Source organism: Ornithorhynchus anatinus, chromosome 20, assembly GCF_004115215.2.
Source record: "Ornithorhynchus anatinus isolate Pmale09 chromosome 20, mOrnAna1.pri.v4, whole genome shotgun sequence".
Taxonomy (NCBI): domain Eukaryota; kingdom Metazoa; phylum Chordata; class Mammalia; order Monotremata; family Ornithorhynchidae; genus Ornithorhynchus; species Ornithorhynchus anatinus.
The window spans coordinates 24,024,122-24,050,082 of NC_041747.1; the positions used below are offsets into that span (position 1 = coordinate 24,024,122).

General features: G+C 45.1%; 1 protein-coding gene and 1 non-coding gene across 5 annotated transcripts in view; one reads left to right on the plus strand and one right to left on the minus strand.

The window, feature by feature from the left end:
• The window catches only part of MTMR2 (myotubularin related protein 2), a 67,916-nt gene that overhangs the window by 33,364 nt on the left and 8,591 nt on the right, over positions 1-25,961 (plus strand). For 2 of the 4 annotated variants that reach the window (XM_029047897.2, XM_007666848.3), the window contains exons 3-11: positions 10,110-10,185; positions 12,048-12,142; positions 12,571-12,681; positions 15,085-15,186; positions 15,721-15,804; positions 20,290-20,439; positions 21,647-21,835; positions 22,765-22,950; positions 24,223-24,429. In XM_029047897.2, coding sequence (XP_028903730.1) covers positions 10,140-10,185; positions 12,048-12,142; positions 12,571-12,681; positions 15,085-15,186; positions 15,721-15,804; positions 20,290-20,439; positions 21,647-21,835; positions 22,765-22,950; positions 24,223-24,429 — 1,170 coding nt within the window. In that variant the 5' untranslated portion in view covers positions 10,110-10,139. Of the gene's footprint in view, positions 1-6,857; positions 6,925-10,109; positions 10,186-12,047; positions 12,143-12,570; positions 12,682-15,084; positions 15,187-15,720; positions 15,805-20,289; positions 20,440-21,646; positions 21,836-22,764; positions 22,951-24,222; positions 24,430-25,961 lie in introns of those variants that run through there. The other 2 variants (XM_007666850.3, XM_029047898.2) reach the window with 2 other exon arrangements.
• On the minus strand, positions 20,739-20,876 carry LOC114805982. Its single transcript, XR_003754113.1, has one exon. It is a non-coding gene; the product is annotated as a small nucleolar RNA SNORA7 (small nucleolar RNA).

Below are 25,961 nucleotides of genomic sequence, written 5' to 3' on the forward strand. Positions count from 1 at the left end.
CAGCCGTACTCCCCCCCCCCCCCCCCCCGCACCCATTGTTTGGAAACATGCGGTGTAACTTGCCCGACTTTTATAGTTTTGCTGCGTTTCACTCCCCACTGCCCCAACCACCATATAATTGGCTAATTAGGTTGCTGTTTTGTTATTTTAAGGGTAAAGCTACAAGATTATATTCCACTGTGATTTTACTTTGGTAATTCTGGGGAACGGTTCTGAGTCAAAGCCTGGGAGACAGACACCCTGACAGCAGAGTGGAAGCATCTTGAACTGTGACTAAGCTGCTTCTTCAGACACCCTGTCATTGTCCCTACTACAGGCCCCAGAAGATAGTTGTCCAATCAATCAGTCATATTTACTGAGCGCTTACTGTATGCAGAGCACTGTGTTAAGTGCTTGGGAGAGTACAATATGACATAATCAGCGGACCCATTCCCTGCTCTTAATGAACTTACAGAAACGGTAGATTCTGATAACGTTCTGTGCTTAGGGAACCTTTTAATTTGTATTAATGTCTGTCTCACCCTCTAGATTGTAAGCTTGTTGTGGGCAGGGAACATGTCTACCAACTCTGTACTCTCGAAAATGTCTAGTACAGTGCTCTGCACACACCAAGCACTCAATAAATGCCATTGATGGATTAATGTTTTTTAGAAACTAATCTAAGAAGATGTATGCCTTCTCCTCTGCCAAACTCTGTCTCAAATGCAAAAATGTTGGCATATAAACTAGTCTTGAGGGGAGGTGGATGACTAGAAATGTGCTCAACTTATACTTTGGACTAATATTTCAAGGAAAGAAAAAAACTGCGAAAGATGATACAATTGATAACATTTTAAAAGATTTCACCCCCTTAGAAGCTGTAATTTTTATTTTTTTTCATCGTGTCAAGGAAGATTAGGCGTGATCTCACAACAGATTTCCCTCAAAATGAATAGCACATGAATAAGAAGCAGTGAAGGACTATTATATTACCATAGTTTTTGGCTTTCTAGTTTGAGCAGAGAATCTAAGAAATATCAGCACCTTCTCACTAAGATTCAGCTAATAACAAACAATTGTGGTTGGTAATTTGTCTCTGGCTTAAAAAAAAAGCAATTTCTTTGTCCCCTTACTAAAATACTAGCCATTTGTCATTTCACCTTAGGGAGAATCAATCAAAGATATGTATAATAATAATATAGATCTGGGAGTCAGAAGGTTATGGGTTTCCAGTTCTATAATAATAATAATAATGTTGGTATTTGTTAAGCGCTTACTATGTGCCGAGCACTGTTCTAAGCGCTGGGGTAGACATAGGGGAATCAGGTTGTCCCACGTGGGGCTCACAGTCTTAATCCCATTTTACAGATGAGGGAACTGAGGCGCCGAGAAGTGAAGTAACTTGCCCACAGTCACACAGCCGACAAGTGGCAGAGCTGGGATTCGAACTCATGAGCCCTGACTCCAAAGCCCGTGCTCTTTCCACTGAGCCACGCTGCTTCTCACAGAGAAGTGAAGTGACTTGCCCACAGTCACACAGCTGACAAGTGACAGAGTCGGAATTCGAACCCATGACCTCTGACTCCCAAGCCCGGACTCTTTCCACTGAGCCACGCTAGTTCTGCCACTTGTCTGCTGTGTGACCTTGAACAAGTCACTTCTCTGTGCCTCAGTTACCCCATCTGTAAAATGGGGATTAAGACTGTGAGCCCCATGTGGGACAGGGACTTTGTTCAACTCGATTTGCTTGTAGGCTACCCCAGCACTTAATACAGTGCCTGGCACTTAATAAGTGCATAACAAATACCACAATTATTACATAGTAAGCGATTTACCAAAAAAAACCCCATGAAATACAAGAGAAAAAGGGCTTCCAGCTGTCGTGTTTTGAGGACAGAAGGGCCACTGACTCTCCAGCCCAAAAGACTGCCCTCCCACTCCCTGTTACACGCTCAGATCTGTGAAGCAGTTCCCCAGTCGGCCCCAATAAAGGCTGAGCCTTGCTTCATTATGGAGTCATTTCAAAGGCAAATGGAGGCTTCTGTCCAGGAAAGCGTAGCAAGCTGGCAGGGACATAGAAAATCAAACCTTTCTTTGTAAAGAGCTGCTGACCACTTTTCTTTCCAGTTGCAAATAAGGCATACAACTCAGTGTTTTTCCTCCGTATTTTTAAAGTCCACAGAGCCGTTAGAAATTATTGCACGTTCTCTTCCTTTTCCTCCTCCTCCTTCCTCGTCCCACTCTTCCTTGCCTTTCTCCTCCTCCACCTCCTCCGTCTCTTCTTCCTCCTTCTCCTCTTCTTTCTCCTCCTCGTCTTCCTCCTCATCCTCCCCCTCCTCATCCTCTTCGTTCCCCTCTTCCTCTTTATCCTCCTCCTTCCTGTTCTCATCCTTGTCCTCATCCTCTCCTCCTCCTTCTCCCCCTTCTTTTTTTTCCTCTCTTTAAACAGACTTCTGGACACAAAAAAAATGCAACAGGTTGAGGCCATTCTAACCACATTCTCAATGTTCATAATCACAGACGCACACACATTTGGTTTGGCATGTGAAGTATTCCCAAATGACAGCTGCAGAATGTGTCTGCTGAGGAAAGGAAAAGGTTTAGTGAATGGTTATGACCGAGCTTCAGGCAAACTTGGGAAAATGCCCTTAGAGCCAAGTTTTCTGATAAAGTAGAGTCCTGCCGACAGACCCCTTGGAGCCCTCGTCATCTTGGGGGTTGAACCGAAGATGTGAAAGGCACAGTTGACCCATAAAGATGAAGCAATGTGGCCTAGTGGGTAGAGCACAGGCCTGAAAGTCAGAAGGCCTGGGTTGTTTCTAAACCCAGATCCACCATGTGCCTGCTGCCTGCCCCTGGGCAAGTCCCTTCACTTCTTGATGCCTCAATTCCCGCATCTGGAAATTGGGGATGAAATGCCCACTTTTCTTCCTATTTAGACTGTGAGCCTCCCGAAGGACAGGGACTGTGTCCAACCTGATTATCTTGAATTTACGCCAGTGTTTTGCACTCAACAAATACCACAATTATTATAAAGATAAACAGGACCGAAATGTCCTAAAAAAACCACTTCAGACGTTTCAAGAGTGGGGATAGCTTTCCTGCTCTTTTCAGTATGTCTCGTGTATGTGTGTGTGTGTGTAGATCATTGCACCAAGCAGTAGGAAGCATATGGTAATATCACAGTAATTATTAGCATCATCATCATCATTATAAAGCCCCAAATCCAGCAGCTTAAATGTGGCGATATAGACTGGGTTTCATGTCTCTGAATTGCCAGCCGCACAACAGCAGACCAGGATTTGGTGCCTAAATGACATTTTTGCAATTAGGAATCTCGAATTCTAATCTGATCCATCAAAATAGACAGCCTCCTTATCCTTGTTAGTCCAGGGGGCTGCTGCCGGCCTGCTGGTCCACCATTTCGGCTTGCTTGGGGAGTTTGACCTCAGGGAAGCCAAGGGGAAGGACGATTGGAGCAGGAGGAGGTAATGGAGAATTAAGAAGCAGTGTGGCTTAATGAAAAAACACAGAACTTGGAGTCAGGAGGAGTTGTAATTGCGATATTTGAAGCGCTGGGGTAGATTCAAGATGATCACTTAGTATAGTATTCTGCCCACAGTGAGGACTCGGATACCATTGATCGATGCTGGGCATTGTATTAATTGCTAGATTAGATACAATACAATCAGATCAGATGCAGTCTCTGTCCCACATGAGTTTCCCAGTTGAAGGGGGAGGCAGAATCCCCATTTTACAGAGGAGGAAACTGAGTCACAAAGAAGTTAAGTGACTTGCCCAAGATCAGCAAAAACGCAGCAAAGCCACGAGCAGACTAGGAGAAGAGCTGGGACCTAGTCCCGGCTTACTTAACACTTCTGCGCCTCAGTTTCCTTAGGTGTCAAATGGAGATTAAGTACCTGCTCCCCCCTTCCTTGTGAGCCCCATGTGGCGAATAATGTAAATCGAATCCCGGCTCTGCCACTTGTCAGCTGTGTGACTTTAGGCAAGTCACTTAACTTCTCTGTGCCTCAGTTACCTCATCTGTACAATGGAGATTAAGACTGTGAGCCCCATGTGGGACAACCTGATAAGTGCTTAGAACACTGCTTGGCACATAGTAAGCGCTTAACAAATACCATTATTATTATTATTATTATTATATCTCCTCCAAGAGGCCTTCCCTGACTAAGCCCCCCTTTCATCTTCTCCCACTCCCTTCTGTATCTCCCTGACTTGCTCCCTTTATTCGTCCCTCTTCCCAGCCCCACAGCATTTATGTACATATCTTTAATTTATTTATTTATATTACTCTCTCCCTCCTCCTCTAGACTTTAAGCTCACAGGGGGCAAGGAATGTGTTTGTTTATTATATTGTACTCTCCCAGGAGTTTAGACCAGTGCTCAGCACACAGTAAGCCCTCAATAAATACCATTGAATGAACTAATTAATGGATCAGGATCTCTGTCAGAGCTGACTGTATGTAACCCAGCAATTAGTTCAGTGCCTAGGATGTGATATGTCCTTACTAAATACCACTGTCAGAAGTACTGTCATGACTGATCAGTGGATGTGGCGAAAACAGTGGCAGAAGAGCAACAGGTAAATAGGAAGTAGCGATATGAAAAGGAGCAAAAGTTCCACAGAAGGAAGCTGCTGAGCCTGCAGTGGCCGATACACAACTTTTTTCCACATGATTTTTTTCTGTCTCTCTGGTGTTTCCAGGTGGAATTTTCCTAACTACTTTCCCCCCTTTCCCACTAGCATAGAATCCACATTCAAGGCCTGGAGGTGGTAGTTGAAGAGAAAAGTGTGTGAAAGGGGACATTGAGGGTGAAAAAACAGCTGGGAGGCAAATAAGGATGTTAATGGAAAAAGGGAACTGTTGAAAGAGAACAGGAAAACATTAAGCTGCTTATTAGGCCACAAAGCAGACATTTTTCATTTATAACTTTTAAATGGTTTTCCTCAGTGGAGGTTCTGAACCTGTTTCTAAAAGATAGTTTGGCTTGGGCAAGGATGAGGCTAGAAATCTTCATTCATTATTAAGTGAGTAGATCTTCAGCCGTTTTTGGACTGTAAGTTTGTGGACAGGGAATATGTCCGCCGCTCTGCATGGTACTCTCCCAAGTGCTTAGTATATTTTTATATTGTTACACCATACTCTTCCAAGTGCTTAGTACAGTGCTCTGCATCCAGTGAGTGCTCAATAAATACCATTGATTGCTCGAAGAGGAATAAATACTGCCCATCTGGAATCCAAACTGCTCCTGCCTATGTTATTAAAAGAATGAGATTCCCATGCCCAAATCTGGACAAGCTAACCAAATCCTTACCCAAATGCCCAACACCATTGTTTTTGAGGGGAGGGAGGTGTAGGGAGAGAAAAGGAGATTAGAATTCATTTGCAGGCTATGTAGTAAAAGCCATAAATGAAATGAATAAAACTCAATCCAATTTTTTCCCAGAGCACTAGCCAAAGGATGTTTATTTTCTTTTTTCTCCATGGTTTCAATTTTTTTTTTAAGGGAAACATTACTCTGTGCATTACTGTAGTTTTTTCTTTAATGTGTTTTAAAATGTTGCTGCAGTTAAAATGTCTACCCAGAGAAAGCTTTTAATCTCATTCCACTTCAAGCCTACAGAACCACATCACCCATCCTAACACACCTTCCCTATGCATTTTATCATTTGGGTTTTTGTAGATTTTTGTTGCCCTCTATTCTAAAAGAAAGCCAGGGTCAGATGGGCGAGTCCTAGACCATCATATCAGGCTAGCTCTTAAATTTCCGCCACAGGAATTTCTCGATCTCAAAAGAACTGACCTTTCTCTTTTTCTGACCTTTCATTCAGTTTTGCTTTTTCTTCCTTAGATTCTTTCTGCCACCCTAATGATAAACCGCTGATAACTGGCTACGTTTTCAACTGAAATGTTAAGCCTAGGCTCATATTTTTACCGTTAACGATGTGATCTCATGGAGGAACCGTTAAAGCCCATCTTATTAAGCACTGGACAGGCACACAGACAAGAAAGTTCTGGAATACGGTGAATTCTCCCACATGGGAACAACACAGATGACATTGCACACTTTTTTTTTCCACACGAGTTTAGGGTTCTGCTTTGGTTTTGCCCAGTGCAGTTCCAGTCTCTTTTCTTCTGTGCTGTCCTTCTGGCTTGCGAGTCATAGCGATGGAGATTTGCCACGTGTGCTTCCCAAAGAAGTCCACTGAAATCATCGCCCTTCCCAAATATTAATTGAGCTGCCAATGTTCAACTTGCTGTGCTAAGCGCTCTATGAAGTCTGGATCTGCTCCCGGCCTTCTAAGAGCTGAGACTCTAATGCCTGAGCAGACATCAGGAATGAGATGAGCATAGAAAAAGGAGACATGAGTCCACAAAAATATTGCATCCATAGTTGAAATCAGTCAGTCGTATTTGTTGAGTGCTTACTGTGTGCAGAGCACTGTACTAAGCTCTTGAGAGAGTTCAATATAATAGAGAACCCTTCCCTATCCACAGCAAACTCCCAGGCTAGAAGGGAAGACAGACATTAATATAAGCAAATAATCCTGCATTTACTAGGAAGACAGAGTAGAGCTTGGATAGAAAGGGGACTGCTTTTCTGTAAAGTAGTATTTCAACGATCCCGCCCCCCCCCCCCCGCCGGAATCCAATCTCAAGTAGCATGGTTTTCTACTCGAAATGGCTAAGGGATCACCGAAATGCAGGTGCTCAGTACAGCTTGCTGCACCAAGTAGGTGCTCCATAAATACCTCGGCTACGAATCGTGCAGCAAGAGTTGTCTGCACGTGCTCGGGGCCTTCAGCAATCGGGCCTCCCCCCCTTTTATTTTTAGCCAGATTTTGCGAGTCGCTATTTTGAGGGCCACAGACCGATGCCGCGAGCCATCCGAAAGCAGCTCGGAAAAGCCAGCGTTCGCAAGGTATAAAAAAACGACTCGCAACTGCCAACAGCTTGTGCGATCTTGGCTGCTGGAACTGAATGAGCAGGGGGTGTTTTGGCAGCGAAATGGTGGGAAGGAGAAAGGGAAATAATCTGGGAATCAAACTGATTTGTAGAGTGTGAGTGTTTAACTTATTACGTTTTCCCCTCAGTACTCTGATTACATTATAGAAAGTTAACTTCCGAAAGGCCTTTTCAATTTTTCCATAAAACCAGTTTTATTGCAGTGTAATTTCCCTGGGAAGGAACCGATTTCTGGGTACTTCTCAGGATCCGTCTCAGAACCGTGCCTAAGTTGCCTCCAGCCCATGGCAAGACTACTTCCCAAGGCCGCCCCCGCTTCCAGATTTTCCTCTTCCGGCCATCGGCCTCCCCCTTCCTCTCATTTAGGGAGGGCAGATCGTCGTAGCATTTGAAACTAAAGAGCAGTCAAGCACTCACACGAACTGGGCTGGGCTGCTGATGGTGGTGGCGGTTCAATTGTGGGATCCAACTAATCTTGGGCCCCTTCCCACAGAGCCCTGGGCCTGGCCCAAAGCCAGTGCCCCTGAAGGCCTGGTGATGTTTGAATTTAAAAATGGACTGGGTTTGGTTTTTGAGAAGCAGTGTCACCTAGTGGCAAGAGGCCGGACCTGGATTTAATTCCAGTTTCGCCACTTGCCTGCTCTGTGACCTTAGGCAAGTCACTCAAGCTGTCGATTGAGGGAATTTATCCAGTGCTTACCGTGTGCAGAGCGCCATGCTAGATGCTTATCTAATCAAGTTATTAACTCGATTTATCGTATCGTATTGAGCTGAGCACAGTGCTTGGCACGAGGTAAGCCCTTAACAGAGACCACGGTTACCGTTTTTCCCTCGTTCCCAGAGTTACAACTAGTCAGCCACGGAATGAACGTAGGGAAAATGAGGCCCCACCTCCAACTTTTTTGAACCATTTTGTTTCCTTTTTCATATTCCTTCTCTCTTTCAATCCTGTCGGTTCAACCTTCCCAGCATCGCTAATATCCACTCTTTCCTCTCCATCCACACTGCTACCACCCTCACGCAAGGAGGCAGAACAGGTATTGGAGCCCCATTTTGCAGATGAGGGAACTGAAGCCCAGAGAATGAAATGGCTTGCCCAAGGTCAGACAGCAGGCACATGACAGAGCCGGGATTAGAACCCCCCAGGCCCGTGCTCTTTCCACTAGGCCATCCTACTTCTCTGTCCCATTATGGAATAGCCTTAGGTGCTGGATTAATTTCTTTAGGTGCAAATAATAATGCTATTTCCTGGTGTTGATGAATCTTTTCAGAGTCTTTGCTATCGGCAGGATCTAGTTGATCTTGCTAGGGTTTTGACAGTCGAAATAATCACCCTCCCCAATCGAATCGTTCCACGGTCAGGAATAGAGCTCTTGTCTTTTGATTCTTCTTTTGGAGTGGTAGCCACTAAATGACACTGTTTCAGTTTCATCTGAATTTCCTGCAACTCTTCAGGGTTTTAAAGAATTAATATTCAGTTCTCAACTTTAAGGGGGAAATTATTTTAGGAGACCAGGCACTGGGGCCAGCCAGACTTGGTCAGCACCAATTCCCAGAAGTTCAGAACCGGTTAACTTATTTTAAAGCAAAAGTTGGGCATCATAAAAGTGTTTTGAGTTCTGCAGAGTCAGGTGGTCTCCATAACTAAACCTTTATTCACCTTAAAGGGTTCATTGGAAGAGGTGGAAAAAAAGAACCTCTCAGTTCACAGATGGTATCTATCACATGTCTTTCGGGAACAGTTTGCCCGGTATATTGTGCTGTTTTATGTCTTCTGCCAACAAGGAAGACTTTCTTTCAGGAAGCAAAGTGCAAACATTTCTGCCCACCGTCTGATGCCCTTTTCATGCCTGAAGCCCTTTAATATGAAAATTGTGTCAACATGCCGGCAGTCTAATAGAACTCAGGGGTATGAAGTGTTTATCTTTGCCTTGTGGTAGATGTCAAGGCAGTCTGCTCAGCGTTTCAGATAACCAGACCTTCCATAGCCTAGGATTCAGATGTCCATCAGAATTTGATAGCGACATTGTTGAATCACCCCCAACCCCCACACACTCTTCATTAGGAGAACTCATTGTTTTTTTAATTTAAATTAAGATGAAAGATTTTTTTCCTATTGACATCTAACGTGATCAGTACCTCAAGAGTAGACTTCACCCCCACTGTACTTATAATAATAATAATAAGAATGATGACGGCATTTGTTAGGCGCTCACTAAGTGCAAAGCACTGTTCTAAGCACTGGAGAGGATACAAGGTGATCAGGTTGTCCCACGTGGGGCTCACAGTTTTAATTCCCATTTTACAGATGAGGTAATTGAGGCACAGAGAAGTTAAGTGACTTCCCAAGGTCACACAACAGACAAGTGGAGGAGGCGGAATCAGAGCCCATGACCTCTGACTCCCAAGCCCGTGCTCTTGCCACTAGGCCATGCTGCTTCTTAATATTTACTTTTGCAAATATTATTTACTATTTCCCCTGTCTGTGATCTATTTTACTGTCAGTGTCCCCCTTTCGACTGGAAACTCCTTGTGGGCGGGGATCATGTCTACCAAATCTGTTGTATCAGAGTTTCCCAAGCATATAATACAGTGCAGTGATATTTACTGAACAGCTTAGAGCACTGTACTAAGAGGTTCGGAGAGTATAATACAACAGAGATGATAGGCATGCTCCCTGCCCACCCACAACGAACTTACGGTTTAGAGTCTGCACAAAGTAAAGCACTCAATAAATGCTATTGATTGATTGAACATCTCATTTCCCAGGGAGCGCAAAACTTTTTAGACATCATTTTCTAAAATCCTGCAGAGACATCTGTGAGTTAGGAATGGTTTTTCATTTGATCTCTGTGGATAAACATTGCAGCTAAATGCTCAGTGATTTTCCTTCAGCATTCTGACAACAGGAAAATAAACATCAAAGACATGTGAAGCCTGGGGTTTTCATAATGGAATTAAATCTGGTTTCTCTGGAGTGATATCTCCAAACCCAAAAGAATATTCAAAATCCATCTCTATAATGGTACAAGGTGTAGCTTGTAGAAGGCGGGCTCAGTCCATAAGTGAAGCTGAATGTTAAAAGTAAAATTTTGGCCGAAATATTGCAAATCTGTCTTGTGCTCTTTTTTTTTTTCCCAGGTCCTAAGGGAAACTAACAAATTAGCAGAAATGGAAGAACCACCATTGCTGCCAGGAGAAAATATTAAAGACATGGGTATGTGAAGATGATTTTTATTAAGTTTTATTTTTGTTGTTTGATAATAATTATGGTATTTGTTAAGCGCTTACTATGTGCCAAGCACTCTTCTAAGCACTAGGGTAGATACAAGGAAATCAGGTTGGACAGAATCCCTGTCCCACATGGGACTCTGAGTCTTAATCTCCATTTTCCAGATGAGGTAACAGGCACAGAGAAGTGAAGTGACCTGTCCAAGATCACACAGCAGACAAGCGGCGGAGCCGGGATTACAACCTAGGACAGTCTGACTCTCAGGCCCCTGCCCTAACCATTAGGCCGCGCTGCTTCTCCCTACTTGCCTCCTGACACACTTATCCTCCTGGTCAAAAGCATAGCCCTGGGGGTTCGCAGAGCTAATTAGCTATGGCCTCCCCAGGTAGGTCTGACTGAGGTTTTCCTCCTGGAGAGTATGCTAGGTGGGTCGGGTGTGTTTCTTTGGTTTGCTTTGCTTTCTCCAACGTTTAGTCGGCTCTTCTGGATCCAAAGGGTTGCTTTTGAATTCTGGGGGATGAGGTGTCGGTATCGAACCCCATGGCTGAAGCTCAAACCAGGTTTCTCAAATATGGGGTTGCATAGTTAAAAGCATCTCTTTCCTGGGGAACAGTCAGTCTTTCTTTGTGACTTCCCTCCACCATGGCCCCTTCATTCTCTTTCCCCTGAAAACAGAATTAGGTAATTTCTTGGAAGAAATAGCTCCAGTTCCGTTGGAAAACGAGGTTGTTGACTCTCGGTTCTCTCTCTCCACCCTTCCCAAAAAACTGAGGGCTCAGGAAGAGCTCTTATTGGAAAGTGACATTCAGTGGGCCCCCTTGAACCGACACTTCTTGATTTCTCATACGTGGTTCATTGCGTAAACCGCTTTCAGGTTTGGGAGGGATGGAAGAATCAGGAATTCCAAGCCCAACAATGGGGTGCCTTTGGTAGGCCCCTCAAGGAGGGACCAAGATTTATGCTACCTTTCTCCATCCCAGACTGTTGGGTTGGTGCCTTCAAACACTTACTGCCCAAAGGCAGAGGGCTGTGCTAAGGGTCAGGGGCAACTTATGTGCATCCAATTTGCCGTTTTAAAACTTTTAAAAAATTGTGTTCAAACAGCCAGTTTGTTTCGAAGCTCTAGATTTAGTTTTTTTAAATGTGCCTTCTGTAGTATGACTAAAATTCCCCTCGTTAATTTTTTTTAAACATCAGATCCCCCTCTGTTTCTAAAGAGCTAAAGGGTATAATGCTGCATGATTAGCTAATTCGTTTATTTTTTCTATGGCAAACTCTCTTTGTCTACTGAGTTCGCTAAAGCTTTAACACACCATTTTTAAAAATTACACTGTCAATTACGTGTGTTCACTATGTTGTGCCTGAAATGCACAACGTGAGAGCCTCTATGATGGGAGGCCAACCTGGAGCCTATGTTGTACTCTCCCATATACTTAGTACAGAGCTCTGCATAAAGTAAGGGCTCAATAAATGTTATTGATTGATTGATCAGAAGATTAATGCTGATCATTGCAGATCATTCCTGACCTCTTTGCTGCTTTAGAATAGATCTAAAAGTCTTTGGTATCAGATGTAACCAAGAATTGGGCAACTTAATCACTTAGCCCCTCTGCAGAGTTCTCTTGGGCAGGGAATTGGTCCGTGTATTGTTGTATCGTACTATCCCAAGCACTTAGTACAGTGCTCTGCACTCAGTAAGTGCTCAATAAATACCACTGTCTGACTTTTATAAACCCAGCAACTGGAATCCCCCTCGGTGATATCCCTGTGAAATGGGGGGTGGGGGGCTGTTCACTTTTTACTAGAAATTACGGTAGCAGTAACCTGGGTGCTTTTTGCCTTTTCAGCCAAAGATGTTACCTATATTTGTCCATTCACTGGAGCTGTTCGTGGGACTCTTACGGTCACAAATTACAGACTGTATTTCAAAAGTATGGAAAGGGTAAGACTTTTTGTTTTAATGGTATTTGTAAAGTGTTTAGTATGTGCCAGGCACGGTACTAAGCGCTGGGGTAGGTACAAGCTAATCAGGTTGGACACAGTCCATGTCCCACATGGGACTTACAGTCTGAATCCCCATTTTTCAGATGAGGTAGCTGAGGTACAGAGTAGCGAAGCGACTTGCCCAAAGTGACCCAGCAGACAAGTGGCGGAGAGCCGGGATTAGAACCCAGATCCTCTGACTCCCAGTCCATGCTCTTTCCACTAGGCCATGCTGCTTCTCGGACTTGGGATAAATTTTTATGCTTGCTGTATTCTTGCTTCCAAATGGACGGCCTGAGGGCCTTTTAATTTTTCTTTTTTCTTGCATGTGGTCATGTTATGTTTTTGGCCTTTTTGAATGAACTGAGTTTTCTTTTGCTATCCTAGGACCCCCCATTTGTTCTAGATGCGTCTCTTGGGGTGATTAGTAGAGTGGAAAAGATCGGCGGAGCCTCCAGCAGAGGGGAAAATTCGTATGGGTTGGAAATTGTGTGCAAGGTAAGTTTCCCGATGTGGGGGGATGTTTTGTTTTTTTTAAACGATATTTGTTAAGCGCTTACTATGTGTCAAACACTGTACTAAGCACTGGGGAAGATACAAGTTAATTAGGTTGGACACAGTCCTGTCCCGCATGGGCCTCACAGTTTAGGAGGGAGAGGGGAAGAACAGCCAAGTAAGGTAACTTGCCCAAGGTCACGCTGCAAGCAGTGGCAGAGCCGGGATCACCGCCCAGCTCTGATTCCCAGGCCCCTGTTCTTTACACTAGGCCTTTCTGCTTCCCTCAAAATTCAAAAAGAAACTTTCCCTAAAAGCAGACATATTCTGCTTTAAACAAATGAGCAGATTGTAAGCACCTTGAAGAGAGATATCGTGTCTACCTATTATATCGTCCTCTCCCCAGCGCTTGGTAGAGTGCTTTGCACTCAGTGAGCACCTAATAAATACCACTTTGTGATTATGTAGTAGTAGAATAAAATGGCAAGGGTAATTCAGTCAGTCGTGCATTCAGTCGTATTTATTGAGTGTTTATTGTGTGCAAAGCACTGTACTAAGCGTTTGGGAGTGTACAGTAGAGCAATAAACAGACACATTCCCTGCCCACAACGAGCTTACAGTCTAGAGAGGGAGACGGACATTAATATAAATAAATGAATTCATTAATTGTGGTATTTGTTAAGCACTTAGTATGTCAAACACTGTATTAAGCACTGGGGAAGATATAAAATAATCAGTTTAGACACAGCCCCTGTCCCACACACATCTCACTACCTAAGCAAATTTGAGAGGCTAGAGATGTAACAGATTAGCTGCAATAATCTAACTGGACCAGTCCGGTTTGCTTGAATGGCTTTAGAGTATATGAAACGATATTCTGTGCCATGTCTTGGTGATCCACCCAAGCCGTATTTGGATGTTTTTTCATTCATTCAAACGTATTTATTGAGCGCTTATTATGTGCAGACCACAGTACTTAGCTCTTGGAATGTGCAATTCGGCAACAGATAGAGACAGTCCCTTCCCAACAACGGACTTGGCGCATGTATTTCCACTGTCAAAATTAGTTATAAAAATCCAGGGCATTTGTCACTTGAGGAGGAGTCCAACAGGAAACGTGCTAAAGATTTTCTTGGCATTGTTATGCTGGAGTAGGAGAGCCACATAGTGATAGGTGCTTAGTACATAACTCCCCATCCAGCACTCAGTGAATACCATTGATTGATTCTGTGACTTCATCCTTTTCTATTTCTAGTTTCTATTCTTTATGCTCACTACTCTGACAGACAGGAGAAGGAAAATGGAGAGCATATTCCCCATCCTTAACCACTGGTTTTTCTTAATTACTCGGTTCTTAGATGCACAAACACAATTTCATTTAATCTGATACAGTGTGTCCTAGACAGAATATGTCAGAACAATTTAAATTCTCCTTTGGTAAAGGGATTATGTTTTTAAAGGTTCAAATCGACATCTGTGGTGAAGTCAATACCTTTTTGGAGCTTGTGCTGGATTGCATCCCAGCTAAAGATCTAAACACCAACCTTTAGCCAGCAAAGATGGAACACAGATTGGCCAAATGAAAATGGCACAGGCCTGGAAGTCAGAGAGTCTAGTTACTAATCCCAGTGCTCTGCACACAGTAAGCACTCAATAAATACGATTGAATGAATGAATCCCAGATATGCCACTTTTTCTGTTTTTTCCCCAGTCGTGTTTGAATGCTTACTATGTTCCAGACACTGTACTAAACACTAGAGAAGATACCAGCTAATCAGGTTGGACAGTCTCTGTCCTACATGGAGCTCACCATCTCAATCTCCATTACAGATAAAGTAACTGAGGCCCAGAGAAGTAAAGTGACTTGCCCAAGGTCACACAGCAGACGAGTGGCAGAGATGGGATTAGAACTCAGGATCTTCTGCCTCCCGGGCCTGTCCTCATCCACTAGACTGCACTGTTTCTCGCTTGCCTGCTGTGTGACCTTGGGTGAGTCACTTCGCTTCTCTCGGCCTCAATCACCTCAACTGTAAAAATGGGGATTCAAGGCTGGGAGCCCCATGTGGGATGGGAACTCTGTCCAACCTGATTAGCTTGTATTTACCCTAGCATTCAGTACAGAGTGTGACACATAGTAAATGCTTAACAAATATCATAAAAAAAGTTCCCTGAAAATGGAGAGGGAATGGAGAAAAGGGGCGTATGGGGCAGAGGTGGGAGGGAAAGGGCATGCATTGAGGATAACAAAAGAGTAATCTTTTTTGTCGGGGCAGGCTGATGTTGGAGGAGCCTATAGTGTGTGCTCTGCACACAGTAAGCCCTCAATAAATACGATTGAATTAATATAGTCTGGTACATTTCAGGTTCAGCATTAAACTTCTGGTTTGGTTCCCAACCTCATTTTAGGATATCCGAAACCTGCGATTTGCTCACAAACCCGAAGGTCGCACGAGAAGATCCATATTCGAGAACCTAATGAAATACGCCTTTCCAGTGTCTAACAACTTGGTGAGTTGTGTCTCTCTTGCTGTAATTTTGCATATGTGCATTCTAGCTTGGGCATCTTTCCACTGAAAGTAAAATGCAGTTTTCTCTAAAGCAAGATAAATAGCATTTATCTTGTCTTTCATGCCAGAAATGTAACTGTTATCGATTTACATGCACCGCTAGAAATGGAGTCCATTTGTCATGTTTCTGGACTCAGAGATATGAAAATGATGATGACATGAATGTCTCCCACAAGGCAAAATTTGAGTTGTCTCTACAGCAGCAACAGACTGACTCCCCCAGAGACCTCACCGATTTTTCTTTCATTTATTTTTGTTTCCTGAATGGAGTGCCTTCGGTATGTCCATACTCTGTGAAATTTGGTTTCTGATTCATTTTGTAGTTTTCAAGGATTGTGAGGGTTGGCTTGAATGGGTGATTTATAATAATGAAGTGGGAATACCCAGACTTTGTCATCAAGTACGATATGTAGTTATTGTGATGTCAGATTAAATGGAAAATGGTAATAAATGTTTTGTCATTGGTCTCTCTTAGCCCCTTTTTGCATTTGAATACAAAGAGGTTTTCCCAGCAAATGGATGGAAAATATATGACCCTCTTTTGGAGTACAGAAGGCAGGTAAGTCCATCATTCTTTTAACCCCTCCCTTTTTGCTTTTGTTTTTCTCATTCTGCAAAAAGTATGGCCCTGACCAATAATTCCAGGAAATTTGTCCACCTTTGTAAGCAAATCGTAGGTGAGAGTGTTGCAGAAATTGCAAAAAAATAAAAAATAAAAAAAAATCTTCCGGGGCATTTCGGTTCAGGCATTCATTCATTCAGTAGTATTTATTGAGCGCTTACTATGTGCAGAGCACTGTACTAAGCGCTTGGAATGAACAAGTCGGCAACAGATAGAGACAGTCCCTGCCATTTGACGGGTTTACAGTCTAATCGAAAATAGAAAAGTTGGCATTTGTTAAGCACTTACTATGTGCCAAGCACTGTTCTAAGCGCTGGGGTAGACACAAGGGAATCAGGTTGTCCCACATGGGGCTCACAGTCTTAATCCCCATTTTACAGATGAGGGAACTGAGGCCCAGAGAAGTTAAGTGACTTGCCCACAGTCACACAGCTAAGTGGCAGAGCTGGGATTTGAACCCATGATCTCTGACTCCAAAGCCCGTGCTCTTTCCACTGAGCCACACTGCTTCTCTAAAAGCATTCAAAAGGGGAGGGAAAGTAATCCCGTCTCCCCACCAACCCAGATGAAGGCAGGGGAGAGTAACTGTATCTGTGATATTTGTTAAATGTGCCTCGCACTGTAGCCAGCGCTAGGGTAGATACAATCTAATCAGGTTGGACAGACTTCCTGTTCCACATGGTGCTCGCAGCCATAATCCCCTTTTTTACAGATGAGGTAACTGAGGCAGACACAAGCTAATCAGGGTGAACAGTCCCTGTTGCACATGGGACTCACAGTCTTAATCCTTATTTTTATAGATGAGGTAACTGAGGCACAAAGGAGTAAAGTGACTTGTCCAAGGTCACACAGCAAGTAGTCGGCAAAACTGGCATCAGAACCCAGGTTCTGCCAGGTTCTGCCAGGCCTGGGCTCTTTCCACTAGGCCATGCTGCTTCTGGGCCTTCCGTTCCCTTCTGGCTAAGGATGCAGGGATGAGGAAGGAGAAGCCCTCAAAAGCAGGGACCACACAGCGAGTACACCACGTGTACCTAAATGCATCTCTCTGACCCACTGTTGTGACTGTTGGTAGTTTTTAAACCCCATGCTAAGGTTGGAGTAGCTCAGAGCATAAACATTTGAACTCCTAGCAAGTACGGAAATATTTACAATTCTTTCAGGAAGGGAATAGATATCCCGGCATACTTTCTAGCAAAACAGAGCTTTGTGAGGGTCAGTTGTAAGCATTTTCAGTCAAGTCTCAACAGAGAAGCAGTGTAGCCTAGAGGACAGAGCATGGTTCTGGGTGTCAAAGGTCCTGGGTTCTAATTCCGGCTCCTCCATTTGTCTGCTGTGTGACCTCAGGCAAGTAGGTTTACTTCTCTTTTCCTCAGGTCCCTCGTTTGTAAAATGGATTAAGGTTGTTAGTTTGGTGCCTAGAACATAGAGCTGGGATTAGAACCCAGGTCCTCTGACTCCCGGGCCATGCTCTTTCCACTAGGCCTTGCTGCTACTCCAGTGAATGATTATGGGGAAGGCTAGATGAATTAGCATTATTGATTTATATTAATGTCCGTCTCCCCCACCCCCAGACACGAGACCGCCTAGGTCTGCTATACTGTACTCTCCCGATCGCTTAGTACAATATTCTGCTCACAGTAAGCACTCAATAAATACCACTGATTGATTTGTTTAGGAGAAGAGAAAGCTAAACGGGGGATTTGTACCTCTCGTCAAGTATAGAAGCGATTTTGCCTGGATTGACACTAGCAGCTGTTTTCAATTGCAAAATCATGGCTTGTCGTTCACCAAATGCCATGACACCAGGAAGAGGGGGTGTCCCGTAAAGGTGGTAGATTCAAAACAAACAAGGAAAAACATCATCTGGGAGCCGAGCACCAGCATATGGGATCCATTACCACGGGAGCGGTGGAGGCAGGAAATAGCAATAGGTTCAAGAAGGGTTTGGACGCATTGTGGACGTGAGGTCCGCGATGGGTTATGGAGGGAGAGTAAAGGATGTAGTAATCAGGAGGGTGTAGTGATCACATACTTTTGCCCCAAGCAGTCTTGGTCACGACCAGTACGCTGCACCACTGATCTGTCCCAGCCTTAACATTTCCTTATTTTTTATTTCCTCTGAGCCTGAGACAAAGAGAATCAAAAAGATTTTTTTTTTGTTTGGTTTGTTTTTTGGTTTTTAAGAGATTACTATGTGGCCAAAAACCAAGCTCAATGCCAAGGTTACGCAGTTGACATTCACCCCACTCTCAGGCCTTATTACACTTATTAAACAGCACTTATTTACATATCCATATTTTATTTTGTCTTTTTTTTTGTGGTGCTTGTTAAGGGCTTGCTGTGTTCCAGGTGCTGTACTAAGCACTGGGGTAGATACAAGATAATCAGGTTGGACACGGTCCAAGTCCCACATGAGACTCCCAACTTTAACCCCCATTGTACAGACCAGGTAACCAAGGTCCAGAGGAATGAAATGACTTGCCCAAGGTCACACAGCGGACAAGAGGTGGAGCCACAATTGGGCTCTGTCCACTAGGCTATACTGCTTCTGCTTGAATTACAGCTGCAGTTATGTAGAGGTTAGGAAGCTGGCCTATTCTGAAGAGTCCTCTCTCACTGCTGACCTCCCGCTCCTTCTTCACATCACTCAGTCTTCCCTCTCACCATCTTCAAAGCCCTAGTAAACTCACACCTCCTTCCGTGACTACTTATAACAGTGCTCCCCCGGGTTAGGGTCGCTCTTCTCCCCCCCCCCCCCCACTAGATTGTAAGCACCTCGAAAGCAGGGATCATATCGACTATCTATCGTACTCCCTCAAACACTTAGTACAGTAGTCTGCACAGAGTAAGGGCTCGGCAAATATTATTGGTAGATTGCTAAGGTCTTTAGGAATCAGGAAATTTTTTCTAGGCTTTTCCAAGTTGGATTAGGGACAGTTTAGTCTGTAGGAGGTAAGGTCCATCCTGAAATCTCTGATCTCGGGACAGAATGTTCCGAGTTTGAATAATCTGAATATTCCTGGCCTTTCGATTCTTATCTATTCATTTGTTTCTGGAATGACAACTGTGGTACTTATTTGCTTACTGTGAGCCAGGCACTGAACTGAGCACTGGGGTAAATACAAGATAATCAGGTTGAACACTGACCCTCTTCCATACAGGGCTCACAGTCTTAATCCCCATTTTACCAGTGGGGAAACTGAGCCACAGAGAAGTGAAGTGACTTTCCCAAGGTCACATGGCGGATGAGCAGCAGAGCTGGGATTAGAACCCACATCCTCTGACTCTTAGGCCCATGCTCTTTCCACTAGGCCGTGCTAAAAGTGCTACCTACCACCCTCTCCGTTACCACAATCAGTGGTGTTTATTGAGTGCTCACTGTGTGGAGAGCGCTGTACTAAGAAGTGTATGGGAGAGTCCAGTATGATAGAGTTGGTAGACATGATCCCTGCCTTCAAGTAGTTTACAATCTACTTGGGCGGTGAGTCCCATGTGTGACAGGGAGTGGGACTTACCAGTGCTTAGAACAGTGCTTGGCACATAGTAAGCATTTAATCAATACTGTTATCATTAGTCCATATCTTGGACGGGGTGCTATGAGAACTAATATTGGATTGGAAAGTTCCTGGCCCTAGGTGGAGTCCTTCAAGCCATGGGTTTTCCCCCATTGGATTTCTTAATTGCTCTAAGTGATTTAGTTGGAAAACATGTAACCTTTTTAAAGTCACTGGCCTCAGAAAGCCAAGGGGAGTAATAAACCACCATTGGAGAGCACAAAACATTCAGACGGATTTGAAGCTGAGTCGGTAACTGAAATCACATGTGGCAGATGAAATTTTAAACTGAAATTACTCATTGAGGTGTATGACACCATCACTTGGCCAAATATGAAACAGAAATGCAAAATAAATGAGAATCAAGCTTGAAAAACCAAAAGCCCGTAAATGGCTTTGGAAGAGCCCAAGTGGTTCGGTGTCAAAATGAGGTGGGGAAGCAATCAGAAAATCCAAACTGGGAAAGCGGGCTGTATCCTTGGGGGAGCAGAACTGGAATCTCTTTCCTATCTGGCCGGATCTGAGGTGGAACCATGGTATGTCGATGTGGTCACTAATTTCAGGGGAGAGGAATAAAAGGGCACGTGAAAAAATAAAAGGGGAGAAAAAGGCAACTCAGTGCAAACTCCAGGCGTTCCCCCAGTCGACTCTCTCCTCACCAAACTGTGAGCCCATTATGGGCAGGGATTGTGTCTGTTTGTTGTTGTGTCACACTCTCCCAAGTGCTTAGTTCAGTGCTTTGCACACAGTAAGCGCTCAATAAATACAATTGAATGAATGAATGAATGAATAGTAAGTGCATAACAAATACCCTTTTAAAAAAAAAACAAACCTGGGAACTCTTAAAGAGTCTTGTGATTTTCCTCAGGGAGTTCCCAATGAAAGTTGGAGGGTGACAAAAATCAACGAGCGTTACGAGCTATGCGACACCTATCCTGCCCTCCTGGTCGTACCTGTAAATATTCCAGATGAAGAACTGAGGAGAGTAGCAGCCTTCCGATCGAGGGGACGGATCCCGGTAAGTGTGAGCTCTTGAACGTAGCCACCAAGCGAGCGTCCAGCCGAGGGGAAGCAGTTGACATTCAGCCCACCCTCAGCCCCACATCACGTAGGTTTTGTCTTATGCCGTCGAGTTGCCTCCGACCCATAGCGACACCACGGACACATCTCTCCCAGAACACCCCGCTCTCCATCTGCGATCTCTCTGGTAGTGGATCCAGAGAGTTTTCGGGAAGAACACGGAAGTGGTTTGCCATTGCCTCCTTCCACACAGGAAACTGGAGTCTCCACCCCTGTGCCTGGCACAGGTGAGTTTTGACTTGTAGCAAACTCCCTTCCACTCACTAGCCATTGCCCAAGCTAGGGATGGAATGGACAGGCCTCTGCTTGACTCTCCCTCCTGTAGCCGAGACTGGTAGAGGACTGGAAACTCTCCAGGTGTGACCCTGAGAGGGGGATCACATACCTATCTATCCCTAATTTATTTTTACGACCCGAGACTAGCACTGGGACATGCTATCCTCTCCCTCCTGTCAGGATCAAAAGAATTAGAAGCATCCTCTCTGCTTCTTGTGTCGATCTTCAGACTTTCACCACGTTTGGCTCACCTGCTGCTAACTTCCAGCTCTCTTTATCTCTAGCCCTGACTTCCCTCTCTGTCTGCCCTCACTCATATCTTTTTCTTTTTTATGGTATTTATTAAGCACTTACTGTGTACCAGGCCCTGTACTAAGCGCCGGGGTAGATGCAAGCTAATCGAGTTGGTTACACTTCGTGTCCCACACTGGGACTCCCAATTTTTTTCTAGATGAGGGAACTGAGGCCCATAGAAAAATAGTCATGTTTGTTAACTACCTACCATATGCCAAGCACTGTATTAAGCGCTGCAGTGGATACAAGCGAATTGGGTTGGACACAGTCCCTGTTCCATGTAGGGCTCAAATTCTCAATCCTCATTTTACAGATGAGGTAACTGAGGCACAGAGAAGTGGACAGACTTGCCCAAGGTCACCTACCCAACAAGTGGCAGAGCTGGAATTAGAACCCAGGTCCTTCTGACTCCCAGGGCCCATGCTCTATCCACTACGCTGCGCTGCTTCTTTTTAATGCCTTCCACTTTTTTTGTGGGGAGAGGGTTATTTTCCCAAGTGCATAGTGCAATGCTGGGCACACAGTAAGCCCTCAGTGGATACTATTGATTGATTGATTTGATTTTTTCCCTCAAGGTTTTGTCCTGGATTCATCCGGAAAGCCAAGCCACCATCACCCGCTGCAGCCAGCCCATGGTGGGAGTGAGTGGGAGGCGAAGCAAGGAGGATGAAAAATACCTTCAGTCCATCATGGATTCTAACGCTCAGTCCCATAAAATCTTCATTTTTGATGCCAGACCAAGTGTTAATGCTGTCGCCAATAAGGTGGGTCTCCTGGTCGCCTTCCTCCCCCATCTCCCGGCTGCTAATAGATATGCATTGGTCAAGGTTTGGTGTGGCTAAACTTACCGGTCCCTGCCTTAGCATCCTCTGCTTGACGGGACTTTGTTTTTGTTTTTTGTGGAGATGCCTTTACAGTTTTCAATCCAACCAAATAGCCATCGGCGGTCAGAATAATAATAATAATTGTGATATTTGTTAAGCGCTTACTCTGTGCCAGGTACTGTTCTAAGGGCTGAGATAGATACAAGATAATTGGGTTGGGCACAGACCCTGTCCCACATAGGGCTCAAAGTCTCAATTCCCAAATTATTCCTTGGGGAATAATTTTACTTCTCTGAGACTTGGTTACCTCATCTGTATAATGAGGATTAAGACCGTGAGCTCTGTGTGGGACAGGGGCTGTGTCTAAGCCGATCAACTTGTATCTACCCCAGCGCTTAGTACAGTGCCTGACAGATAATGAAGCACTTAACAAATACCATTTTTTAAAAATACAGAGGAATTTGTGTCAAAAAAAGATCTAGCTTGGTGGTATCTTTAAACTGTTTACCCTCTGGCCCATTAATTCCCCACCGAATCAGTCCCATAACCTGAGATCCTTCAAGAAACTCATGTGTGGAGGAATGTGGCTACCCACTGTGTTATATTTTACTCTCCCACTTGCTTAGTACAGTGCTCTGCACACAGTAAGTGCTCAGTTGATTGATTGATTGAAGAACACAACGCCCTGCTAAGAGATCTCCTTATATATAAAAAAAATTAATCTCATCTACCGTGAGATTAAACTCTAAAACCTGAACGAATGAGCAGAGATTAAACGGGTAGGAGAACCCCAATTTATCACCTTTTTAAGGGATAATCACCAAAGAGAGAAATGGGGATCAAAGACTGGCCTGTTTTTTTATCTCCAGGCTAAGGGTGGAGGCTATGAGAGTGAGGATGCTTACCAGAATGCTGAACTGGTTTTTCTGGATATCCACAATATTCACGTAATGAGAGAGTCTTTGAGGAAACTAAAGGAGATCGTTTACCCCAACATAGAGGAGACACACTGGTTATCCAACTTGGAATCCACTCATTGGCTGGAACACATCAAGGTGAGTCTGAGTTTCTGGTCCCCTGCGTAGATGGAGCGTAAGCTCCTCGTGGGCGGGAATCCTCGTGGGAGGACCAGGTCGATCGTACTGTCCTTTCCTAAGCGCCTAGTACAGTACTCTGCACACGGTAAGTGCTCAGCAAATACCACTGATTATTATCTAAAACGATTGCCAGGCCTGATTTCCATATTTAGCTTCTTACCGAGGATCAGGCTGACTCTAGAAACATCCTGGGCGGGTGTCAGCAGGCCTCTCCGGCACAGATGTTCAAAAGTGGGTATTTATTGGGCACCTCTTAGGTGCTAAGATCTGTGTTAGATGCTCGGGAGAGAACAGTAGCATTGAGAGACATGTTCCCTGCTCACAAGGAGCTTACTGATCATCATTTTGGGGTTTCTATTGCCTTAGTGTTTTGTTGCATCTCTTCTCCTGCATCTGTTGCCAGTTTCCTCACCCTCCACACATTTTTTTTTTAATGGCATTTGTTAATGGCTTACTATGTACCAAGCACTGTACTAAGCATGGGGGTTGATAGAAGATAAACAGGTTGGACATAATCCCTGTCCCACATGGGACTCTCAGTCCTAATCCCAATTTTACAGATGAGGTAACCGAGGCCCAGAGAAGTGACTTGACTGAGGTCACTCAGCAGACAAGTGACTCAGGTCCTTCTGACTTCCAGGCCCGGGATCTATCCATTAGACCACGCTGCTTTTTGTGGCCTTCATGCTGCTTCCCTTTTTGTTTTTTAGACTGTGAGCTCCCAGCCCCAAGGAACAGGGACCCGGATCCAACTCCCAACTGTGTAATCTTTCCCAGCACGTAGTACAGTTCTCCTCACACAGTAAGCACTTAATAAAGACTTACTACTAGAGGGTGGGTGCCAAGTGAATTTCTGCTCCAGATTACAGACAGGGAGGCTGTGAGCCCTCATAATTCCACCTCTTTTTATTTTGGGGGCTTTTTTATTGGTATTTTTTAAGCGTCTACTATGTGCCAGGTGCTGTCCTAAGCACAGGGATAGATGCAAGCTCAGCAGGTTAGACACCGTCCCTGCACTACATGGCACTCATGGTCTCAACCCCCATTTTACAAGGCCCAGGGAAGTGAAGCGATCTGTCCCAGGCTACCCAGCAGGAAAGGGGAAGAGCTGGGATTAGAAGCCCGGGCCCTCCTGACGTCCGGGACTGCGCTGTAGCCATTAGGCCACACTGCCTGTTGCGGGTTCCACGGCGGGTCAGTCATCACCCCTGTCTCCTGTGCTGGGCCCAGCTGATCCTGGCCGGGGCCCTGCGAATCGCGGACAAGGTGGAGTCGGGGAAGACATCGGTGGTGGTGCACTGCAGCGATGGCTGGGACCGCACGGCTCAGCTCACCTCCCTGGCTATGCTCATGCTCGACGGCTACTACCGGACCATCCGCGGCTTCCAGGTCCTCCTGGAGAAAGAGTGGCTCAGCTTCGGCCATCGCTTTCAGCTGGTGAGGAGAGGGAGGCCAGTACCCCGCCGCCGGCCGACCGCGGGCCGGCCGGGTAGATGGGGTGTTGTTGGGGTGGATGGACAGCTGGCCGGGCTTGTTGCCCATTGGCTCTCTGTCAGGTTGTGTCTCCCGCTGCGGCCTAGAGTGTGGATGGGGTGGAAGGGAGGGAGTCATTGGAGGGTGGGAGGACTGGATGGGGGCTCACCCCTGCTGCCAGCGGACCAAGGGGAAGAGCGCTGATCGGACCAGACTTGTTGTCTCTCTCTTTTCCTCCTCAATAGTATTTGTTAAGCACTTACTATGCTTACTGTTCTAAGGACGAGGGTAAATACAAGCTAATGAGAGTAGATTCGGTCGACTGTGGCCTCACAGTCTTAACCCCCATTTTACAGATGAGATGACTGAGGCCCAGAGAAATAAAATGCCTGGCCCAAGGTCACCCAGCAGACAAGTGGCAGAGCCACGATTAGAACCCATGTCCTTCTGAATCCCAGGCCCACGCCCTATCCACTAGGCCTGTCAGTCAGTCACTCATATCTATTTAGCGCTCACTGTGTATGGAATACTGTGCTAAGTGCTTGGGAGAGTACAGTATAGCAGTTAACAGACACATTCCTTGCCCACAGTGTGCTTACAGTCTAGAGGGAGTTTACAGTCTCATGTCTCACTGCAGCCTGGACGGTGGATGGGCCGGACGCGAGGTGGGAGGGGTCACCCGAGGAGGGGTGGGGGATGGGTGGGGGCATAATAATAAATAATGATGTTATTTGTTAAGCGCTATGTGCCAAGCACTGTTCTAAGTACTGGGGTAGATTCAAGGTAATGAGCTTGTCCCACGTGGGGCCAACAGTCTTAATCCCCATTTTACAAATGAGTAACTGAGGCACAGAGATGTGAAGTGGCTTGCCCAGGGTCACACAGCAGACAAGTGGTGGAGCTCCTCTGAGTCCCAAGACCATGCTCTTCCCTATGCTTCTCTATGCATGTGACAGGAGGTCAGAACGATAAATAGCAGAAGAGCATGATGATTGGTGCTCACTGCTGCCTGATTGACTAGGGCCTGGGGAGGGAGCACCAGGATTTCCTCAACCTGGAAGTTCTCCCCATTGCTCTCCCTGGGTCCGAAACCTGGGTCGTTATCCTCCCGGCGGACAAAGAGAACGGGGTGATGCCTGAGCCCGAGGGGATCATCATGGCCTAGTGGAAAGAGCCCGGGCTTGGGAGTCAGAAGTCGTGGGATCTGATCCCGGCTCCTTCACTTGTCAGCTGTGTGACTTTGGACAAGTCATTTCACTTCTCTGTGCCCTCGGTTACCTTATCTGTAAAATGGGGATTAAGACTGTAAACCCCACGTGGGACAACCTCATAAACTTTTATCTACCCCAGTGCTTAGAACAGTGCTTGGCCCATAGTAAGCGCTTAACAAATACTATAAGTATTATTATTATTATTATCATTCAATCAATCATATTTATTGAGTGCTTACTTTGTGCAGAGCACTGGAGTAAGCACTTAGGAGAGAGCACTGTAAC